At 42.0% G+C, this 23,555-nt stretch overlaps 1 protein-coding gene across 1 annotated transcript in view; it reads right to left on the bottom strand.

Annotated features, from left to right (window-relative positions):
* Mei1 (meiotic double-stranded break formation protein 1) overlaps nucleotides 1–8,351 on the bottom strand; it is a 41,214-nt gene extending 32,863 nt beyond the window's left edge. Inside the window, exons 1-6 of the mRNA XM_042697967.1 lie at nucleotides 8,240–8,351; nucleotides 7,997–8,131; nucleotides 6,358–6,472; nucleotides 5,276–5,367; nucleotides 4,394–4,535; nucleotides 3,312–3,423 (exon numbers count right to left, since the gene is read on the bottom strand). Coding sequence (XP_042553901.1) covers nucleotides 3,312–3,423; nucleotides 4,394–4,535; nucleotides 5,276–5,367; nucleotides 6,358–6,472; nucleotides 7,997–8,131; nucleotides 8,240–8,298 — 655 coding nt within the window. The 5' untranslated portion in view covers nucleotides 8,299–8,351. The remainder of the gene's footprint in view (nucleotides 1–3,311; nucleotides 3,424–4,393; nucleotides 4,536–5,275; nucleotides 5,368–6,357; nucleotides 6,473–7,996; nucleotides 8,132–8,239) is intronic.
* Between the last annotated feature and the right edge of the window lie 15,204 nt (nucleotides 8,352–23,555).

Here is a 23,555-nt window from a genome sequence, read left to right as displayed (position 1 = left end):
TCCCTATCTGTGATAGGTACTAACACCAGAGATCTGACAAACAGCATTGCCTAGAATGGTGACCTTGTCTGGCCCCTCCACTACCTGGATGTTCCCAATCTCCCCACTAAGATGGCCAATACTCACCTCTGATCTACATGCCTCAGGCCCCTATAAAAGCAGGATCCTAGACAGGTAGGTATCAGGAGCCCCTACTTCACCAGCGCTAATGTTGGGATCATCTAATTTTATGTGAGAAGCTAAAGCTTCTGGCAGAGAATTAATCCCTCAGGATGTACAGCAATCCTTTTTTTTTTTTTGGTCAGTCATGGGGCTTGAACTCTGGGCCTGGGCACTGTCCCTCAGCTCTTCAGCTCAAGGTGAGCGTTCTACCACTGGAGCTATAGCGCCACTTCTGGTTTTCTAGTGGTTTATTGGAGATAGGAGTCTCATGGTCTTTCCTGCCCAGGCTGGCTTTGAACTGCGATCCTCAGATCTCGGCCTCCTGAGTAGCTAGGATTACAGGTGTGAGCCACTGGCACCAGGCCTGTTTTTTTTTTCCAGTCCTGGGGCTCGAACTCAGGACCTGTGCACTGTCCCGGAGCTTCTTTTGCTGAAGGCTAGCACTCTACCACTTGAGCCACAGCACCACTTCTGGCTTTTTCTGTTTATGTGCAATCGAACCCAAGGCTTCATGCATGCTAGGCAAGCACTTACCACTAAGCCACATTCCCAGCCCAGCAATCCTAATTTTTAACTCCCCAAGGAAAGGTCCCTACTTGCCTTCTGGAACAGATCTTGACCGTCTCTGGGGGATCCAGAATTCCTACAAGAGTATCTCTAGGACCTCCCTCTCTTGACCAGCAGTGCCTGCTTTCCTCTTCCCTCTTCCCTGAGAATGTTCTACCTGGCTTTATGCTACATAGGTCTCCCTATAGATTTCTCTTTCACTTCCCCACTACTGACCCTTAGAAATCCACACTTCTACATATCACATCTGGTACCCCAAAACTGAACCCTCTTGAATCTTGAAGTATGACATCAGGAAGAATATTGGAAGGAAAAATAATGTATGTCAGATCTATATACGTTATCTCATTGAATTCTTATCACGATATCGTGGCTGAAGGCATTGGAGATAAGAAAATTAATTTCCGGGCTGGGAAGTTGGCTCAGTGGTAGAGCGCTTGCCTTGCATGCCTGAGGCCCTGGGTTTGATTCCTCAGCACCACATAAGAAAAAAGAAAAAAGCCGGAAGTGGCTCTGTGGCTCAAGTGGTAGAGCGCTAGCCCTGAGCTGAAGAGCTGAGGGACAGCGCTCAGGCCCAGAGTTCAGGCCCCACGACTGGACCCCCCCCCAAAAAAAAGAAAATTAATTTCCCCAATGTCCATAAGTATGGACAAGAATTCTAACTCACATAGACCAACAACAGTGTATCTACTACTCTTGTTGTGAGTAGCTAATCAGGATAAGTGTTCTCAGTTTTTTTTCTTATATTGAGCTACAGTTTGGAATGTTTTATTATTATTATTATTTTATTATAATATAATAATAATATGTTATTATTATTATTATTATTATTTTGGTTGTAAGGTTTGAGCTCTGGTCCTGGGCACTGTCCCTGAACTTTTCAGCTCAAGGAGCGCATTCTACCACTTGAGCCACAGCACCACTTCTATGTTCTCAGTTTTATAGAACAGAAAAACCCTTCCCAACTCCCCTACCCACTATTTCTCATCAAACCTATCCAGAGTTGTCCAGCCTTTTTCTGCTGCCTTAGCTGACACGCATTCTGCAACCTACTGTGGTGTAGCTTCTATCCAGCCACACCACAGCAATGACTGCAGCTAAGGAAGTCAAGAGCCTCTGTGATGCCAACTCTAGTGAACATTTTTAAACTTCATCTCACTTGACCTCCAGGATGTATTGACTTCTCCTCTGTCTATTCCCTAAGCTAGCAAAGTCACTTCATTTGGTTTCCCTAATATCATACTCTTATGGCTTCTCTTCAACTGCTTCTTCCATGTATCTTTTAGTATCCCTTCCTCCTGAGCATAAAATGTTCCTCCTGAGTTTTCCTTGGCCCCTTTAACCATCTCATCGTTAATGAATTCATTCCTGAGGAATCCTACCAGCTCCTAACTAGAGGGTCAGCCCCGTAAGAGCAGGGCTGTGTCTTATTCACTGACATATTCACATCCCTATGACAGCCTTGCATACAGCAGGTACTCAATAAATATCTGCTGAGTGAATGGAAGGCTGGATCCTGCAGATATCTATACCTATGGCTAAAGACCAGATCACTCCCTACATCTGACACATAGTAAACAATTCACCTAACATCTCTGCTGGGACATCTTACAGGCATCTTGCACTGACCCTGACCCAAAATGAGCCCATGGTCCACTGCCTCTTAGATCAAATCCTTCTCCAGTGAGCCACCTCTCAGTTAAAACAAAAACCAACAAAAAGCCGGGTGCCAGTGACTCACGCTTGTAATCCTAGCTACTCAGGCAGGAGGCTGAGATCTGAGGATCATGGTTCAAAGCAAGCCCGGGTAGGAAAGTATACGAGACTCTTATCTCCAATAAACTACTCAGAAAAACCGGAAGTGGCACTGTGGTTCAAGTGGTAGAACATTAGCCTTGAAGTGAAGAGCTGAGGGATAGTGCCCAGGCCCAGAGTTCAAGCCCCACAACCAAAAAAAAAAAAAAAAAGTAAGTAATGGAAAAGGGAATGTATCATGGGTGCTGCATTGGAATCTCCTAAACTCTTCTTGGACAGAGAAGTATTAATGCAGAACTGCCTTTAAAGAGTTTTGAGTGCTGGATATTTTCCCTCTTCTGAATGCTGAACAAAGAATGGTACAGATTCTAACAAATATAAAAATGCCTATCCTATGCTATGGCTTCTGCTTTTTTTTGAGTTGTCCAGTCTATTTTTTTCTATTTTTTTTATTTTTATTTTTTTGCTGGTCATGGGGCCTGAACTCTGGGCCTGGGCACTGTCCCTCAGCTCTTCAGCTTAAGACTAGCGCTCTACCACTTGAGCCACAGCGCCACTTCCAGCTTTTTCTGCTTATGTGGTGCTGAGGAATCGAACCCAGGGCCTCATGCATGTGAAGTAAGCACTCTACAATTGAGCCACCTTCCCAGCCCCTATTTTTATTTTTATTTGTTGGTCACGGAGCTTGAACTCAGGGTTTTAGTGCTGTCCTTGAGCTTTTTTATTCGAGGCCAGTTCTCTACCACTTTGAGCCACAGCTCCACTTCCTAGTCTAGTTTCGTATAGTATGTACCTTTCTACCAGGTTCCACACTGCCTGCTACCTACCAAGCTTCTTGGAGAATCTTTCCTTCATGTGAGGAACGATGACAAAGAGGTTGTACAGAATTGAGAAAAAAGTTTCCATTAAAGCTGGATGGGTGGCCTGCTCCAAGTATGTCTAAAACACAAGAAAGAATACAGGCCACCAGGAATGAGTCTCTAAAGAAGAAAAGTAAAGACTGACATCAAATCTTACAACAGTAGATTAACTGCTTTTACTTGAAGGGCAAAAGACAAGCTAGAGAACATGAAGTTACAAACCTGTATTTTACAGTTTAGACCTGCTACTTAAAAGCTAAAACTAGATACTTTATTCTGTAGACTTCTGTCCCCACTTCTCCAAACTAAAATGAGTAACAAGACTTATCTCCCAGAAACAAATGAGATCTGCTATAAAGTAAATGCTTTCTAAATAGGGGGTATGGCGATCATGTCTGAAATTCTAGCTGAGGATTGTAGTACTATGCTGCCCTGGGAAAAATTCTCATAAAGTTCCATTTCAACCAATAAAAATATGGGCACAAAAGTTTGTGCCTCTCATGCTAGCTACATGGGAAGTATAAACAGAAAGATCATGATTCAGGCCAGTGCAGGCAAAAAGTAAGATTCTAGTAGAAAATATAACAAAAGCAAAAGGAGATTGGGGGGTATGGCTCAAGTGGTAGCATGCTTGCCTGTTGTGGAGAGAGTCTAAAGGGGGAGGTAGCAAGATATTACAAAAATTATAGCACCCAACTCCCAGGGTCATGTTTAAGAATAAAATTAGGTAATGAATATAAAATTAGGCATTGTAATATATTATCTCATTGTAAATATTACCTATTTATTATTTGACTGTTACTGACTTCTACTTTCTTTAGTCATCTACTAGTTTTATAGTGAAACATATTTTTAAACCAAATAATAGTTACAAAAATAATATCACTTTATGTAACTTTAATTCTTCTGTACGTTTATAGTAACAATAATAAAATCTTAAAAATAACATCACTGAGGCCAACTGAGTTGTTTCTACCTGGGCCTGTCAGCCTGACTTATCTTCAAATTTTCTCCCAAGCTTCATGCTACTGTGGCTCAGAGGAACTCACCATCACCAGTGGGATACATAGAGAGTCACAGGCTCTGAGAAGAAATTCTGAAAAAGCCTCCAGGGTATCTTCCTTCTCAGCACTGGGAGCTGTAAAGGGATTCTCCTGGGCCAAAGGCTCATTCTGGAATTCCACAGCCAATCTGAGAAATCAATATGTGAGTTCATCCACTACCTCATACAACCTAAGTCATCTGTATTCTACAGATGACTGAGCTCAGGATCCAAAGAATATATTCACACCATCATATGTGAGGAAAATCTAAGAGATCTCATTTAGGAGAGGATCGGGCCCTTGGGTACCTCTCCAGCCTTCTGTTGACCCATCATACATGACTCTTCCAACCAACTATGTGTACTTCCCCGAACATCCATGTTATCTGCTGTTTCACATCTCTCCTTATGCTGCTTTTCTCTATCTGGAATACCTTCCTGGATTCCGACAGCCCAGCAAATTCTACATAGATACTCAAAGCTATCTCTTCCCAAAGAGACTCTAAGCTCCAGGGGACAAGAGTTATTCTAACTTAACTTTCTATACTCTCTGGCTAGCACTAAGCCTGCCTGTTACACAGCAGATACAACAAACATCTGTTAAGTGAATAATACCTTACTCAGTGAATAGCTACAATGAGAGGCAATTGGGGAAAAGGAACAAAGGTCACTAACACACAATCTCATGGCACAGTAGCAGACATCACCAAAAGAGAATCTTTTGAAACACTCTGTCCTCAAACATCTCCAACCCCAACCCCAGCCAAGCCTTCTAAATATGCAGTAAAGCATCAGAAATCAAGTGTTGCTTCTAGAATTTTATCTTTTGTCTAACTACCTCCCTCCCCTACCTTCCTAGCTATTGCCTTATCCCCAGAGTCCTCCTCACCTGCAGGCTTTTCTAAATCCTTCCAGAGTGCTCTGGAGGAACTTTCCCCTTCGAATAATGGCTTTCTCTGAATTTCTGCTGCGGGCATGCCCCTGAAGTAAGGATAAAGAAATCTATAGGTTAAGATCTGACTCTGGATGAGCCCCAGTGGCTCAAGCCTGTAATCCTAGCTACTCTGGACGCTGAGATCTGAGGACCCCGGTTCAAAGCCAGCTGGGGCAAGAAATTCCATGAGACTCTTATCTCCAATAAACCATTCAGAAAACCAGAAGTGACTCTGTGGCTCAAGTGGTAGAGCACTAGCTTTGTGCCTTGAGCTGAGGGACAGCACCTAAGCCCAGAGTTCAAGCCCCACAACCGACAAAAAAAAAAAAAAGAAAGAAAAAGATCTGACTCTGGGTCCTAGTCTGTGCTTGAATTACTTCAGAACTCTTCTATTTACACTGTCTGCCATTCCCATGTACCAAACTTTTTAGGGAACCTAGGTTATATCCTAGCAGATGTAACCAAGTACGTCTTCTAATAACTGAAGGGGAGGAAGTAGCATTGTGGCTCAAAGAGGTAGAATGCTAGCCTTGGTTGAAAAGGCTCAGGGATAGTGCCCAGGCCCAAGTTCAAGCCCCATGACAGTCAAAAAAAATAGAGGGGGAAACTTTAACCCGGTATCCCTCAGAACCAGATGTATGTATATGTAGGTTACAGGCAGGTTAACATTAGCCTGTTGTAAGAGATTAATCCTGAAAGCCATCATCAGCATTCACCATGGCAGTATTTTAAGTCCCATACTAAAAGCCAACAATTACAAGACAATACATATCAGTCAGATTCTAAGTTGCTAAAGCATAAGCCATAAATAATATTTTAAGTATGTTTATCATACATTCTTGGATGACATTATGAAAAAAAATGTATGCTAGGTTTGAGTACAAATACCCTCAGATTTACTAACCAAGTTTTCTCTTAGAGAAAAATTGCTTAGCTGAAGTTAGGAAAAAAGTAACATCCAATTGTAGGTGTTTGGCCATGTATTCATTAACTTCCTAAATATGAATTAGAGAAAAGAGTCTGGAAGAAGCACTTACCAAGGACCGCCTGTTCAGTGGAGTCTGGGAAAACTCCACACACCGGCTCAGCATGGCTTCAAGCAAGGCCTGCAGTGTCCTATACTGCACAGGCGGTGTATTCTGATGGTCCTTCCTGCATTGAGAGACAAGAGTGGACTCAGAGAGAGGTAGACCCAAGATCCTCCCAGGCTTTCAGAAAAGAGGAAAGGATGCTAACTTATAAGATTTGGACTGACCTGATTCGGTTAAAAAGTCCTAGTTGCAACCTTTATATAGCTTCATGACTGTGTATATTTCAACCATCTGTACTCATCCATTCCTCATCTATGAAAGGAGCATTAATACCACTCTCCTCATGATTCTGAGGATCAAATTACTTAATATGTGCCAAGTACTTAGCACAGCATTTATTTATTTATTTATTTATGTTGGTCGAAGGGCCTGAACTCTGGGCCTAGGCACTGTCCTTCAGCTCAAGACTAGTGCTCTATCACTTGAGCCACAGCTCCACTTCCAGCTTTTTCTGCTTATGTGGTGCTGAGGAATCGAACCCAGGGACTCATGCATGCAAGGCAAGCACTCTACCACTGAGCCACCTTCCTAGCCCCAGCACAGTACCTAATATCTAATATCTAGCAAATCTTTATAAACTCCAGCCATGTTGCTAAGTGTATTAAAGATACAGAGGAGTTTTCACCATCTAGGGCTACCTGGTAAAAGAAGCACTATGAGGAACTGAAAGTGTATCAAGAGGTGCAAAGACCACTGCTCTCAAATAAGTGATAAGATCCCTAGTCAGACAGAACAACCTAACTCTTGGTGACCTCAATAGAGAAAATCAGTATCAATAGGTAAATGTTATTAGGAACAAGACTTTATTTTAGTAGTATGAGCCAAACTATATAGAAAAAGAGGGAACTAGCTAAGCAAACATGAATTCCCTATTCTGTGAGATTATAAGAAGAGACTAGAAAACTATTTTTAGAGAGGCGAACATTATGGGTATGGAATAAATAAGAACAGGTAACACTTAGGATTCATTTAAACCCTTATATAAATATAGACTCAGTGGAGACAAGAGTCATTTACTAGTCTAATTGTTAGCTCCAAGAGGCCACTTAATTTATACAGATGAATTTGTGAATTGATACCAAATAAAAAAATGTTGTGTAGTTACTTAAGTAGCTACCGGTTGCCTAGGCTTGCTATCATAAATTACTTCAAACTGAGTGGCTTAAAACAATGGCAGCTTATTTTCTCAAAGTTCTGGAGTTTAAAAATCTAAGCTAAAATATAAGCAGGACTGTGTTCCCGCTATCTAAGCGAAAACATAAGCAGGGCCCTGAGAAGTTGGAAATGTAGCCTGGAGCTCAGGGAAACATAGTGAGACTGTTGATACTCAAGTTGTCAGGTCTTTATGCCTAAAACCTGGTAAAGTTTTCATGCGTATGTGAAAATTATTTTGAGATAAGATTATCCCATATTATCCATCTTGGCCCTGAATATCATCACAAGAATTCTTACCAGAAAAAGGCAAAGGAAAATTACATACACACACGCGTGCACGCGCACATAAAGAACATCCTAGGAAGATGCCTGTCCTTGACAGCCTCTAAAGTACACACCAGAGAAGGATCAGCCTGCTAGGATCACCCACCTCAGGAAAGCAGAAATGGCCTTCACTGCTTCAGTAGCCACCTCCAGGACTGGACTGCCCACTGCCTCTTGGAGGGCACGGCCAGCATCTCCACACAAAGCTGAACTTGTGAACAGCCTGATCTCTTCTGGTTGCCTAGGAAATTGTAGATGAGAAGCAAATGGGTAAACTCCTATCCTAGCCTCACTAGGAATACCAGCTCAATTTCCCTTTAATAGTCTGATGTCCCACCATTTTGCTCACCGAGTCAGAATTTCAGCAAAGAGCAGCAGACCCTGCTTATGCAACTCTGTGTTGGTCATCTTCAAGCTTTCTTGAAGGCTCCTGACCACTGCCTCGATCCCTACCTCAGGATGACATGACACAGGCCAACGATCAGTGTTCTACAGTTCCAGCTGGGAGACCCCTCATGGAGTAACACTAACAAGACTTAGCTGATGAGACATGACAGATCTTCAAGGGCAGGCCCTCATCTGATTCCTGTCTCCTCTGTCCCCTATACTAGCCCAGCTACCACCTAGTCACATGAGGTATATAGGGATCATCAACTGACCAGTCCACATTTTACCCATTCAGCATACTCCTAGTCTCCCTTGACAAATCAGGTTGAACCTCTGCTCCTCTCAGGAAGCCTTCCTTGATCCACTGGGGCAAAGCTGTGAACTTCCCCAGAGCATTTCCTGCTTCCCTTTAGGCCAACACAAATCAGCTAATTTAAAATTTCCTGTTGCTGGGAGCAAGGAACGTATTATACATATTTCTAAATCTCCAGGTTTGATGCCTGGTACAGATTAGGAACATAGAATAAATACAAAATGAATCAGTTTCTAGTCTAAAAAATCCATATTTGATCATCAATATGAATGATTTCAGGAGACTTTGAAGGATAAATTAACAAAATTTAGAGACTATTGGATAGACAAGTATAAATTAACAAAATTCAGAGACTATTGTATAGACAGATAAGGGCATCATAGAACTGAAGCCAAAGCTGAGTATCAACTGGAATTCATTTAGTAGCTAATAGGCATGTTCTTCCCTTGCTAAAGTCTAAATGTATACGTTTCTGCTAACCAGTAAAAGCAGAACTATATGGATATCAATGCTTACATAAAAAACCTGGTATTGAGTTTGAGCTGACAGGAATAACCAGGCCCAGCACTCCTTCCCCAAGGAAGCCCACCACTCATCACTGCTGCCCAACCCTAAATTGCTATCCAGAACACTGGGAGATAGCACAGGACCTGTACTACCAACCATATACTGTATGGCACTTGGAAAAGAAGAGTGGTTCTTCTGTCAGGAGTATCAAGCAGTTGTAGGTAGACCAGACAAGCACTTCACTGGAAGAAGAAAGATGCTCAAAGAGGAATTCTGGCCAGAGAGAAAAGGAGAAAACAATAAATGATAGCCAGGAGATACGTCCTTTAGCTGATGTAAGGGTCTGGATATATATAGCATATTCCTATTTATCTGTTCATGTACCCTTCTCCATGGACATGGTCATCAACGCACATACAAATCTGGAAAGTATCCTCAGGGTTCTAATCTAAGTTATTACTGTGTGTGTGTGTGTATGTGTGTGCATGTATGTGTGTGTGTATATGTGTGTGTGTGTATGTGCGCACGCACGCATGCACTCACCCCAATCCTAAGGCTTGAACTCAAGGCCTAGGCACTGTCCCTGAGCCACAGCTCCACTTCTAGTTTTTTGTTTTGTTTTTTTTTGGGTCCGGTCGTGGGGCCTGAACTCTGGGCCTGGGTGCTGTCCCTCAGCTCTTCAGCTCAAGGCTAGCACTCACCACTTGAACCACAGCGCCACTTCCGGCTTTTTTCTTTTTGCTTATGTGGTGCTGAGGAATCGAACCCAGGGCCTCAGGCATGCAAGGCAAGCGCTCTACCACTGAGCCACCTTCCCAGCCCCTCCACTTCTAATTTTGTGTTGGTTAATTGGAGATAAGAGTCTCATGAATTTTCCTGCCCAGCCTGACTTCAAAAGGCAATCTTCAGATCTCAACCTTCTGAATAACCAGGATTACTGGCCACTAGCATGTGGTGAAAAAAGGATTTTTAGAGTCAAAGACATTTGACCTTGCTGGTCACTGGAGGCTGAGATCTGAGGATTGTGGTCCAAAGCCAGTCCAGGTAGGAAAGATCCTGAGACTTGTATCTACAACTAACCACCAGAAAACTGAAAGAAGTAGAATTGTGGCTCAAAGTGACAGAGCTCTAACCTTGGGCAAAAAGAGCTCAGGGACAGCACCCAGGCCCTGAGCTGAAGCCCCACCCCTGACAAAAAAAATTGACCTTATATCCTATCTCTGTCAATAACTGGCCTTACTGATTTTAATCACTGATTCCTTATCTGACCCTCAATTCTCCTCAATAATCACTTACAACCAGTCAAAATTTTCTACATTTTCACTTTTCCACATCCCCTGTAGAAAATAGGTAATTGGATTATGTGGCCATCTCCATGCATTCTCCCTTCCCCCTCAAAAAAAAATCAGTCATCTATAAAATAACAAAGATCGGCTGGGGATATCGCTCGATGTAGAATGTACAAGCCCTGGGTTGAAATCCTGCTTTACAAAAAATAAAATATAAAGATGAGCACCTAAATATGATAACACTTGCTAGCATCTCAGGATGTATTTCCTGGTTCCTAATAGCTCTTACAGAAACATTACTTCCCTTCCCTTTGTTATTTCTGATTTGCGTTTCTGCCACCCACACTAGTTTTTTGCTCAAAGATCAAATAAGCCTGGTACTGGTGGTTCATGTCTGAAATCCTATCTACTCAAAAGGCTGAGTTCCAAAGATTGCACATCAAACCCACCCTGGACAGAAAAGGCCATGATATTCTTATCTCTAATTAACCAGCAAAAAGCCAGAAATAGAGTTGTGGCCCAAACTGTGATCCTTAGATCTCAACCTCAGGCTCCAATGTTAGAATACTAACCTTAAGCCTTAAAAACTAAGGAACTGGGAGGAAAGTGAGGGAAGAGATGACATTTTCCAAAAAGAAATGTACTCTTTACCTGACTTATGTAATTGTAATCCCTCTGTACATCACCTTCATAATAACAATAAAAAAATTAAAAATAATATAAAAACTAAGGCACATCTCCAGTAGAGGCTCATATACAAAAAAAGGATCAAATAAATGACAAAGGTCAATAATAAATTACTCAGTGTCATGTAGTAAATCTGTGGCAAGTAAATTCAGATGTTTTGAGGCCTATTTCACACACAGCTGACCCTGTCCCCACCATATCCTTCCAGTGAGGGTTATCAACGATTCCATGACAAGGTATCTGCTATGACTCTCAAGGCTCTTGTCAGAGCTCTGGGGAACTGAGACAATGTTAAATTTCCCCCTTACCTGGGATGTCAGCATGGATGAAGGCAGGGGCATACTTCACTGGGGAGTGGACCAGCACTGCAGTTATACAGTGGGTACTTGCCACTTGCAAGATCTCATCTCTGGAAAGAAGAAACTGAAGAGATAGTTAAAAAAAAAAACCAAACTTAGTCACACCACTAATAGGAGAGCAGACCTAGACTGAATACATCAGGGCAGGAGCCCAATTCATCCCTTATCCTTCCTCTTGTACACCAGGCCAGTCACAAGGAGGAGAAAAAGAAGAACAGTTATTCATTATGGAAAGGTGTCTCTGAACAACAAAGTGAGAAATAATGGAAGAATACAATGTAAAAACCTAACAATGACACTCAAAAAACACCAAAACCAGCTGGGTATTGCTGGCTCACACCTGTAAGCCTAGCTACTCAGGAGGCTGAGATCTGAGGATTATGGTTCAAAGCCAGCCCAGGCAGGAAAGTCCCTGAGACTTATCTCTAATAAACCACCAGAAAACTGGAAGTCATGTTGTGACTCAAGTGGTAGAGTGCTAGCCTTGAGCTGAAGAGCTCAGGGACAGTACCCAGGCCCAGAGTTCAAACCCCATGACAAAAAAAGCCAAGGGAGGTCCTATTTTGAGCTTCACTTCTCCAGTTTATCAATGAGTTAACAATCAAGTGTTGTGGTACATGCTTGCAATCCCACCATTTGGAAAGCTAAGGCAGAAATATCACAAGTTTGAGGCTAGCCTGAGTTACACAGCAAAACCCTGTCTCAGGAAATAAAAAAATAAAAAGTAATAGAGTTAGTTGGAAACCAGTGATTCATACCTGAAATACTAGGTACTTGGAAAGCTGAGGATCTTGGGTCAAAGCCCATGTTCATCAAATTTTTACTTAAGTTCCATTTTGTTTTTTGTTTTTGTTGGTTCTGGGACTTGAATCCAGGGCCCGAGTGCTGGCCCTGAGCTCTTTTGTTCAAGGGTAATGCTGTACCACTTTGAACCATAGTGTCTCTTCAAGTTTTTTAAGTAGTTTACTGAAGATAAGGATCTCACAGAATCTCCTCCCTGGGCTGGCTTTGAATCAAGATCCTCAAATCTTAGCCTCCTAAATAGCTCTGATTACAGGTGTGAGCCACCAGTGCCCAGCCTTCTGTTTTGTTTTTGTTTTTTTGAGATAGGGTCTCACCAAGTAGCTCAGGCAATTTCAAACTCACAAGATACCTTATTTATCTTTATTGTTACTTTTTTTGTTCAAGCATTTAAAACTTTCAAATAAAGAAAGTATCTTACTTGCTCTTCTAGTTTCAGTTTTGCTCAAGGTGATGGTAAAATAAAGTCCTGATCATCCTACATTGTCAATGGACAAAGTTTCCACATACAGGTGGAGGCCAGAGCCTCTTAGCCAGTATTCTTGTCTCTACCAAATTCTCTTTCCCCAGGAAAATGTCCTTTATCACTATTTCTACCACCACTATACTGTTTGAGCGGACTGTGAGACCCCTTTTCCTAAGTCGTGCTGCCCCTGCTAGGCCCAGGATCAAACATTCTAACCATATATTAACAGGAATTCCAGTATGGTACCAGAGAAATACGCATAGACAGGGAACTGATATTTGTTTTCTAGCTTAGAGATACAGGCCTTGCATGAACTATTCTAGAAGCACCCCAGGAAGCAGTTTGCTTTAGAGTTTTATCAATACAATTTTTATCAGTACTAACCCTTTCTCACTTCTGACCAGAGCTCCTCCTCCTTCCTGCAGAGGGAGCCAAAAGTCTAGTCAGTTACCTCCTGCTACATAGTTCTTTCCAGCCCTGGGCTGAATACTGACCTACACTATCAGTCTATCACAATATGTGAGAAAAGCACATGACAGATGGGCACATTCTCCCTAAAGAAGCCTACATAAAAGGAAATCCTCAGGATTTCAAGATTAATCGGATTAACAAAGAGGGAAGAAGGCTGAACAAACTGAGGGAAGAGTATCTGCACAGACAAGGATGACCTAGCTCTTTCAGGACCAGAGCAACATGCAGAAGGTTGAAGTGCTGGGTTGTAAGATGGAAGAGACAAGTGAAGCTGAAGGGTTGCTTAGGATCCAGATAAAGAAAATGAAGAAGCTTATATTAAAACAACTAGAATACTTTTGTTTCTGTTGCTATATGCATTCTCCATTTTCAGGCAGCTCAAAAGCAAAGAGGAAGATAAAGAGATAAGATTATGCATGGCTCACTCCCATAACCCTAACTACTCAGGAGGCTCAGGAGGCTGAGATCTGAGGATCATAGTTCAAAGCCAGGCTGGGTAGGAAAGTCCATGAGACTCCTATCTCCAATTAAAAAACAAAAAAACAAAACAAAAAAAAAAAAAAACGAAATGGAGCTGTAGCTCAAGTAGTACAGCAAAAAAGTTCAGGACAGGGAAGAAGGCTGTACAAGAGTTTAAGGCCCAGGATCAGCATCAAATTAAAAAAAAAAAAAAAAAGGTAATTCACAACCGAAGGTTGGGTATGACTCAAATGATAGAGCACACCTGCCTTAGCAAGCTTAAAACCAAACCCCAGTATCTCAAGGGAAAAGAAAGAAAGGAAGAAGGGAAGGAAGGAGGAAAAAAGAGAGACAATGAAAAGGAAGGAAAGGAGGGAGGGAGGGAAGGAAGGAAGAAAGATGAAAAGAAGGAAGGGAGGGAAGAATGGAGGAAGGGAAGGAAAGGAAGAAAGAAAGAAAGAAAGAGAGAGAGAGAGAGGAAGGAAGGAAGGAAGGAAGGAAGGAAGGAAGGAAGGAAGGAAGGAAGGAAGGAAGGAAGGAAGGAAGGAAGGAAAAGAAATCCTAAATACTCAGGATGCACTTGGGATTTCTTGTTATTGAACCTAGGGACCACAAATCACAAGACAACTACTTTTTGGTTATGGTGCTGGGATCACCAAAAAACAAATTTCATCTATCATGAGCATGTGCTCTACCACTAAGCTACATCCCTGGCCCATCAACTACCTTTTTGAGTACCAAAGGCAGTGAAGTCTCTCCTTGTGACTCTTTGATGGTCTTAGCACTTTCCACGAGCACAGACTTGCTCATGAGCAAGGACACAAAGAGGTCATACTTCAGCAGCTGCCTCAGCAAACCTAGGAAGCAAAGAGGTTATAAAGTGAGGTGAGAGGTACACAGGATCAGGAGTATGTCTGTTACAGCCCTAAAACAGCCCCGCGTCCCCCAAGACACTTCTTGTCTCTGTAGATAGAAGAATGGTTGGAATCCTTAAGCACTGATTTGCTTTCTATCACTCAGCCTTCCCACTAGGGTCTAATGAGAACTTACTGAGTGCCACACTAGAGACTACAGGATTTAATAGTAGACAATCATAATCACTCTTAATGAATTCTAAGTTATATAAGGGAATAATGTAAGAATAATATCTGTTTCACTACTACATTATCAGTCACCTGTTTTTGACACACAACCAGAACCTCAATACATATATTCTGACTGACAGATGGATCATACAATCCTGGGTGGGAAACAAACATAAAAATAAGTCATCCAGGGGCTAGGGATGTAGTTTAGTTGTAGTGTGCATGAAGCCCTGGGTCTAATTCCTCAGTATCACATAAACAGACAAGGCTGGAAGTGGTGCTGGGGCTCAAGTGGTAGAGTGCTAGCCTTGAGCAAAAGAAGCTCAGGGACAGTGTCCAGGCCCTGAGTTTAAGCCCCAGGACCAGCAAAAAAAAAAAGTCACTCAGGGTTTAGAGGCATGGCTCAGTTGGTAGAGTGCTAGTCAATGAGCAAAAGTGTCAGGAACCAAATTCAAGTCCAGTCTCAGACCAAAAAAAAAAAAAGTCACCCAAAGCCAGGTATTACGGAAGTATTATGGATTAAACCAGTGGTCCCAGCCAATCAAGAGGCTGAGGCAGGAAGATTACTTGAGCCTGAGAGGTTGAAGCCAACCTAGGCAATACAATAGGAGTTCATCTCATAAAAACATTTTTTAAAAACATTTGTTTTTGTTTGTTTGTTTTGGTGCTGGTACCATGATTTGTACTCAGGACCTCAAGCTCTTGATTAGTTTTTTTTTTGGTCAGTTGTAGGGCTTAAATTCTGGGCCTGGGCACTGTCCCTCAGCTCTTCAGTTTAAGGCAAGTGCTCTACCACTTGAGCCACAGTGCCACTTCCGGTTTTCTGGTAGTTATTTGGAGATAAGAGTCTCAGAGACATTCCCACCCAGGCTAGCTTTGAACCTTGTTCCTCAGATTTCAGCCTTCTGAGTAGCTAGGATTGCAGGCGTGAGCCACAGGTGCCCCACTGAAATAGTTACACTATTAAAGACCAGAAAGTTAATGTTAAGGATTCTAGGATCCATCCAGGACATCCAGGATGTCAAAGGATGCCACCAAGGCATTCTATGTGACATATAATTTAATGGGTAGACAAACATTGCAAATCAGAATATTAAATATTAAAGGGGAAAAGTGAAGGGAGAGAAGAGAAATAAAGCCATAAATAACAAGAAGAGAAACCCTGACTCTACCCTGGAGGCTAGATGGAGCCATGGGAGGTTTTTCTGACAAGAAACGTGCCTGTTATAAAGATTAACTTGGGGGCTGGGAAGTTGCCTCAGTGGTAGGAGGCCCTAGGTTCGATTCCTCAGCACCACCATAAGCAGAAAAAAGTTAGAAGTGGCATTGTGGTTCAAGTGGTAAGGCACTAGCTTTGAGCTGAAGAGCTGAGGAACAGCGCCCAGGCCCAGAGTTCACAACCGACAAAAAAACAAAACAAAACAAACAAAAAAAAAAGATTAACTTGGCAGCAAATACTGGCAGTAATGGCCTGAGGTAGTGTCCCACTTTCTTTCCTCCCAAAGACAACACCAACTGTAAGATGCCACACCAACTGTAGGCATCTTTCACACAGCCTCTGCATCTTATCTCCCAAATTTATGGCTTCTACCTTTTCAAAATGCCAGTATCACACACACAAACACACACCCCCTTGCAACTAGAGAAGCTATATCACAAGTTCTCAAGCAAAAGCTGAAAAGCTTGCTCTCCTTTTCTCATTCAACTCCATTGTCTCACCCAAGCAATTGATCTGTAGCTCCTTTGCTTGGGCACTCTCCAGGATAGAAAAGAAAAGTGGACACAACTTCTCCCGGAAATGGCCTGAAAGCATCTTGGCTGCTACTGGTGAAGAATAGAGCTTCCCATAGAGATAACAGATGGAAGATTGCACTGCCTCATTAGGGTGTACCAGTCCTTTCGATAGGTGCTCCATCAGGCTACCTGATCAGAAAACAACCAGAGGAGAAATCTCACAATGTCATCAGCGATATGAAACTCCAACTATTATCCCCAATCAGGATGTGATGGTAATTTCTTGTACCCCCTTTTTTTTTTTTTGTCGGTCGTGGGCTTGAACTCTGGGCCTGGGCGATGTCCCTCAGCTCTTCAGCTCAAGGCAAGCGCTCTACCACTTGAGCTACAGCGCCACTTCCGGTTTCCTGGTGGTTTATTGGAGATAGTCTCACGGTCTCTCCTGCCCGGGCTGGCTTTGAACTGCGATCCTCAGATCTCAGCCTCCTGAGTAGCTAGGATTACAGGCGTGAACCACCAGCGCTCAGCTTCTTGTACCCTCTTTTAATAAATGCTTTCTGAATGTTTTATCAAAAGAGAAAATGAGTGCTAAAGGCATGGCTCAAGTGTAGAATGTCTACTTAGTAAGCACAAGGCCCTGAGTTCAAACTGCAGTGAGGAGGGAGGGAGGGAAGGAACTGAGGAGTAAAAGTTCAGAAAATTTAAAGGTTTAACCCTTGGATAAATCCTCTATAAAGTATATGTCAGTATTTCACTGATAGAAGAAAGTACTATATCTTCTTCCTACACAAAATGAAGGTCATAGAAGGTCCTTAATTAGTCTGTATTAAAATAATGAGCATGATATCACAAGCCTATAATCCCAGCTACTCAGGAGGCAGAAGTAGGAGTCTCCAAAGTTCAAGGACAGCCTGGGCAAGTTAGTGAGACTCTATCTCAAAGGAAACAAAATAAAAACCAAAGGGCTGGGGGCATGATTTAAGCAGGAGAGTGCTCACCCAGGATTCCTGAGGCCCTGGGCTCAATCCTAGTAATGAAAAAAAAAGTGAATGGAGGACCAGATATGGTGATACACATCTTACAGAATTTGGGACGCTGAGAAAGGAAGATCACAAGTTTGAGGCCAATCTGGACCACAAGTAAGACCCTATGGAGAGAGAGAGAGAGAGAGAGAGAGAGAGAGAGAGAGAGAGAGAGGAGCATACAAGATCAGAGTCAAGGAACTAACTTTTTCAAATTGATCAACATAAAACACATTTGCAGATGAAAACTAAAGGCTAGAGGAAAGTAATAGCATAATGACTTTCCAAGTATACACAACAAATGAGTCACCCAGATAGCAGGCAAAGATTAGAAGCCACTGTTCCCTATAGGTTACTTACTGTGCTCCATTACAAGGTCATCTGCCAGAGCAGGGATAGCGTCCACCAACTTGCCAAGAAGAGTCATGGTGGCAAGACGACCTCGCATGGAGGGCGTGTTGCACAGCTACAGAAAGTGAACATACTCCTCTGTCAGGAACACGTCAGATCTTTCCCTACCCACACCAAGGCCTATATTATGCATGTCTCTTTCCCATCAGCTTCTTAACATGTCTGTTTTTCACATTCAACTGTGAAGTCCTAGGGGAAAGCAGTGAGTCAAATTCCTCTTAGAGTTCTCAGAACCTAGCTTCGTACATGAGTTAATGTTAGCACATTTTGTCTTGGGATGTAGTTCAGAGGTAGAACTTTAATAGTGTATATGAGGATCTGGGTTTAGAATAGGAAAAAATGACATATTTTGCCTTCAACAGAACCAGAAACTGGGGAATGAAAGAAACATTCTAAAGATAAAACACTGTATTATATATAATATATATACATTTATATAATATTATTATTGCTACTATTAGTAAACAGTTTCTATGAGCCAGGAACTAAATCTGGTAATTTACTGGGAGGGTAAGTAGCATATATTTCACCCTTTCTACTGACTACATGTATCTTGATAACTTTTAATGTCTCTGGTGGAAAAACACTGCATATAAACTAGGTATTATAGCCTATAGTCACAGCACTTGAGAGGTGAGGCGGGTGAATTACAAGTTTGAGGCTAGCCTAGCTACAAAGTGAGACTTTATCTCAAAAAAAAAAAAAAAAAGAAAAGAAAAAGAGAAAAAAATAGATATTGCATAGAAGTCATCTAACTTCTTAGCAAATAACAAGTGCTCAATAAATGTTGTGGCATCACTATAATAGTAATAATAGCCAGGTACCAGTGGCTCACACCTGTCATCCTAACTACTCAGGAGGCTGAGATCTGAGGATCACAGTTCAAAGCCAGCCCAGGTAGGAAAGTCCTTGAGACTCCCATCTCCAATAAACCACCAGAAAACCAGAAGCAGCACTATGGCTCAAGTGGTAGAGCATTCACCTTGAGCTGAAGAGCTGAGGGACAGCACCCAGGCCCATAGTTCAAGGCCCACAATCAACAAAAATAAATAAAATATAATATATATAATTATAAATTCAATCTGATATATAATCACATGCAAAATAATTAAATGATATGATTCAAATATAATGTATAATTTCAGGTGCATTGACTCAAGCCAATAATCCTAGCTACTTGGGAAGCAGAGATCAGAGGACAGCTTGAGCAAACAGTTCAAAGATTCCATGTTAACCAATGGCTGTGCTTGGTGGTGTTTATCTGTTATCCCAGCTACTGAGGGCAACAGCATGTGCCTGATATCCCCTGTGACATGGAGAAGCACAGTGGGAGGATTGTAGCTCAGGCCAGTCCAGACATAATGCAAGGACCTACCTGAAAAATAACCAATGTAAAGAGGGGGCTAAAGGCATGGCTCAAGTGGTAAAGCACCTGCCTAATAAGTGTGAGGCCTTGTGTTCAATCCCCAATAACACACACAAAAAAAACAAGTAAATATTGCTCTTCCTTCAGCAAAATAGTGATTCTAGTATTACACCTCAATCTTGAACAGAAAACAAAAGCCACTGTTGAATATTTTGTTACTATATCAAAGAAAGCAAATTAAATTATCCCCAATGCTTTCATTAAATGTTCATAAAAGCAAATGCAGTACAAAGTAATGCATATTAAAAAACCAAACAAAAACACCAAACCAACATAAAGTAAACACACTTCTTTGACAAATTCATCAAGGAAGCCTGTATGCTATTTAGGAAGCTACTGAGAATTGGCCATGGGTTGATTATACTGGAAAGATGCGTATTCATTGCATAAAAGTAGAATTTAGGACAGTGAAAAGGAAGGGAGGATGCTGCAAAGAATACTAGAACAGGTTCAAAAGCTCCACTCAGTGAGTTAAGTCTCTTTTTTTTTTTCTTCTATGAACTTCAATCTCTCATCTATTCAAAAAAAAAAAAAAAAGATTGGCTTATCTCTAGAATCTGAGGATTGTGGGAAATACAGTTACTTGGGAAGCAGAGATTGGGAGGGTTGCCATTCAAGACCACAGTAAGGGCTGGGAATGTGACTTAGTGGTAGAGTGCTTGCCTAGTATACATGAAGCCCCAGGTTCGATTCCTCAGTACCATATAAACAGAAAAAGCCAGAAGCGATGTTGTGGCTCAAGTGATAGAGTACTATCCTTGAGCAAAAGAAACTCAGTCAGGGGGTGGGAAGGTGGCTCAGTGGTAGAGTGCTTGCCTTGCATGCCTGAGGCCCTGGCTTCGATTCCTCAGCACCACATAAACAAAAAGAAAAAGCCGGAAGTGGCGCTGTGGCTCAAGTGGTAGAGCGCTAGCCTTGAACTGAAGAGCTGAGGGATAGCGCCCAGGACCAGAGTTCAGGCCCCACGACCGGACCAAAAAAAAAAAAAAGAAAGAAAGAAACTCAGTCAGGGACAGTACCCAGGCCCTGAGTTCAAGCCCCGGGATTGGTCAAAAAAAATAGGCAAAAAATTAGTGAGACTTCATCTCAACCAATAGCTAGACATACACTCCTGTCATGCCAGCTACATGGGAAGTATAAATAGGAGAATTACAGTCTAGACCAGCCTGGGCCTATATCCAAAATAACTAAAATACAAAGGACTTGAGGCATGGCCCAAGTGATAGGACACCTACCTGCCTCATAAGCCCTTAGTTCAAACCCGGGTGCTTCCCCATACACACACACACACACACACACACTCTCTCTCTCTCTCTCTCTCTCTCTAATAAAAGAAAACCTACAATTATGTACCAACCTCTTTGTGACACTTGTCCAACAGGTAATGGGTTATCTGCTCCAGCTTCACCTGTGTCGTAAGCTGAATAACGACTAAGGGAATATAATAGCATTATTAACTAGAAGACATAGCCTGACCCAGAACTCACCTCTCAACCTCACTACTCAAAGTCAGAGCATGTAACGGGTATTAGCCTTTTCTATTTCTCCCATGAAACATGTGTGCACATAATGAAAGGACTTGGGTGGGGGAGGTCTTTATCATTTTATATTAGCGGATCTCACCTTGGGCTGCATATTAGAATCACCAAGGAATTTTTGAAAGCTTACAAAGGTGGGGCAATAGCTCAGTGGTAGAATATTTGCCTACCATATGTGAGGTCCTGGGTTCAATAACCAGCATGGAGAATGAAAGGAAAGAAAAAGAGGGAGGAAAGGAAGGAAAAAATAAAGGAAAATACTAATGACCAAGTCCCACTCCAGGCCGATTAAGTCAGAATTTCTAGGAGGGCTGGGAAGGTGGCTCAGTGGTAGAGCGCTTGCCTTGCATGCCTGGGGCCCTGGGTTCGATTCCTCAGCACCACATAAGCAAAAAGAAAAAAAGCCGGAAGTGGCGCTGTGGCTCAGGTGGTAGAGCGCTAGCCTTGAGCTGAAGAGCTGAGGAATAGTGCCCAGGCCCAGAGTTCAGGCCCCACGACCGGACCCAAAAAAAAAAAAAAACCAAAAAAAAAAAAAAAGAATTTCTAGGAATACAACCAACTGTGTTATATTCTTAAATGTAAGTATATGTTTTTATATTTAAATATATTACATACTTATATATTTTAGAGTATTATATTTTTATATCAAATATTTCTCTAAATATACAATTTAATAAATATATTTCTGAAGTTCCTCTTTTTCTTTTTCTTTTTTTTTTTTTGGTCATGTGGCCTGAACTCTGGGCCTGGGAGCTCTTCAGCTCAAGGCTAGCGCTCTACCACTTGAGCCACAGCACCACTTCCAGCTTTTTCTGTTTATGTGGTGCTGAGGAATCGAACCCAGGGCCTCATGCATGCAAGGCAAGCACTCTACCACTGAGCCATCTTCCCAGCCCCTTATAAATCTATTTTGAAGTCAGGATTATAAACTATTAATTTGAATTATTCCTACTTTTTTCATTTCAGTCTGTTCTTTTATATATTAGAAAAATAATTATGAAAGAGTTCCTGGACCAGTTAATATTATTTCTCAGCCCCAAAGGGTACTTCAATCTAATCATTTATGGTATTCCTACAAGGATCATTGGGAAGTGGAGAGGAAATTGGCTCTATAACATTGGAAAACCTGTGAGCTAGATTCAATTCAATGGTTCTGCAACTGCACAGGACAAAGCAGCATTCCTGGATATACACTCTCAGAAACAGGAAGCAGAGACCCTGAAGAATCACCTAGTCCTTCTCTTGACCCTTGCAGTCTTCCTATCATGCCTGCCACCTCGGGAAAATTCTTAGTACCTAAGGATGATTCTGCAAGCTATGGCAGCAACAACTAAAAGTTGATGGCTATAGGATTAGAGGTCCACTTAAGCCTGGGTGCTAGGCACCTGTGCTACAAGCCTGTAATCCTAGCTACTCAGGAGGCTGACATCTGAGGATCACAATTCAAAACCAGCCCAGGCAGGAATATTCAGATGGGTTGCTAAATTTGAAAACTAATTACCACACCCCAGATATGAATGCAATTGTTATTGGAACTTTTCATCTCCTTATACTTTTCATCCCCTTATACTGAAGGTAGAATAACTTTTTGGCATGAAATATATATAAAGTTAAGTGGCTTATTAGGTACAACTTTCTGTTTTGTATTTTTTTTTCAATATTGGGGAGGGGCAGGGAATGTAGCTTAGTGATAGAGTGCTTGCCTTGCATGCATGAAGCTCCGGGTCCAATTCCTCAGTAGCACTAAACAGAAAAAGCCGAAATGGCTCTGTGACTCAAGTGGTAGAGTGCTAGCCTTGAGCAAAAGAAGCTCGGAGACAGTGCCTAGGCCCTTAGTTAAAACTCCAGGATTGACAAAAGAAAAAAAAAAGGTATAGGTGGGAATGTGGCATAGTGGCAGCAGTGGTTGCCTAGAATGGTAAGTGCTATCCCTGAGCAAAAGCAGCTCAGGGACAATGCCCAGGCCCTCAGTTCAAGCCCCAGGTCTGGCAAACATAAACACACACACACACACACACACACACACACACACACACACACACACACACACACGAGATTGAACAACTCAGAGAGCCTTTCTAGGCAGATGCTCTACCACTTGAGCAATATCCCAGCCCTCATGATGTAGAAAGTTTTTTTGTCATTCTATAGTTCAGGTATGTGCAGAAGTTTGTGCACCAAAGGATTGAACAGAGTCAATTATCATGCTATTGTCTTTCAACTCTAAATATACACATACACACACACACACACACACACACACACACACAAACACACACACACACACACACTTTGCTTTGGGATATTGAAGCTGGAATCTGCAAATCACATTTCTGCTCTACTAGTTTGTCTCCTCTAAGCTCTACCAATAATAAACTCCAGAAAGAGATGTTAAGGCTGTAGGAAGAAAGGACTGGCTTGCTTTCTTTGCTTCCTCTGGCTTCCTTGTTAGTTTACTATCTGTTTTACTCCTGTGAGCATTATTCTAGAACTTCTTTGCCCTGGAAGTGCCTTTCCAGGGTAGATGCAGTTTTCAGTTATTCCAGAATCAGCTTCATTGCATCCTTCTTCCCCCAGTATCCTCTGGTCAGGGCCCTTCCTCAGAAGTCTGGACCCAGTCCCATAGGACCTGTCCTATGAGACGAAGACAGAGACTCAGCAGCATCTAAGTTGTCTTCCTTCCTGGTTTGAGTTTCATATATAAGAAGCA

Source organism: Dipodomys spectabilis, unplaced genomic scaffold (assembly GCF_019054845.1).
Source record: "Dipodomys spectabilis isolate Male_0828 unplaced genomic scaffold, ASM1905484v1 ptg000230l, whole genome shotgun sequence".
NCBI classification, from domain to species: Eukaryota; Metazoa; Chordata; class Mammalia; order Rodentia; family Heteromyidae; genus Dipodomys; species Dipodomys spectabilis.
The sequence above is the reverse complement of the archived record's forward strand: the minus strand, read 5'-3'. Positions and strand labels throughout refer to the sequence as shown.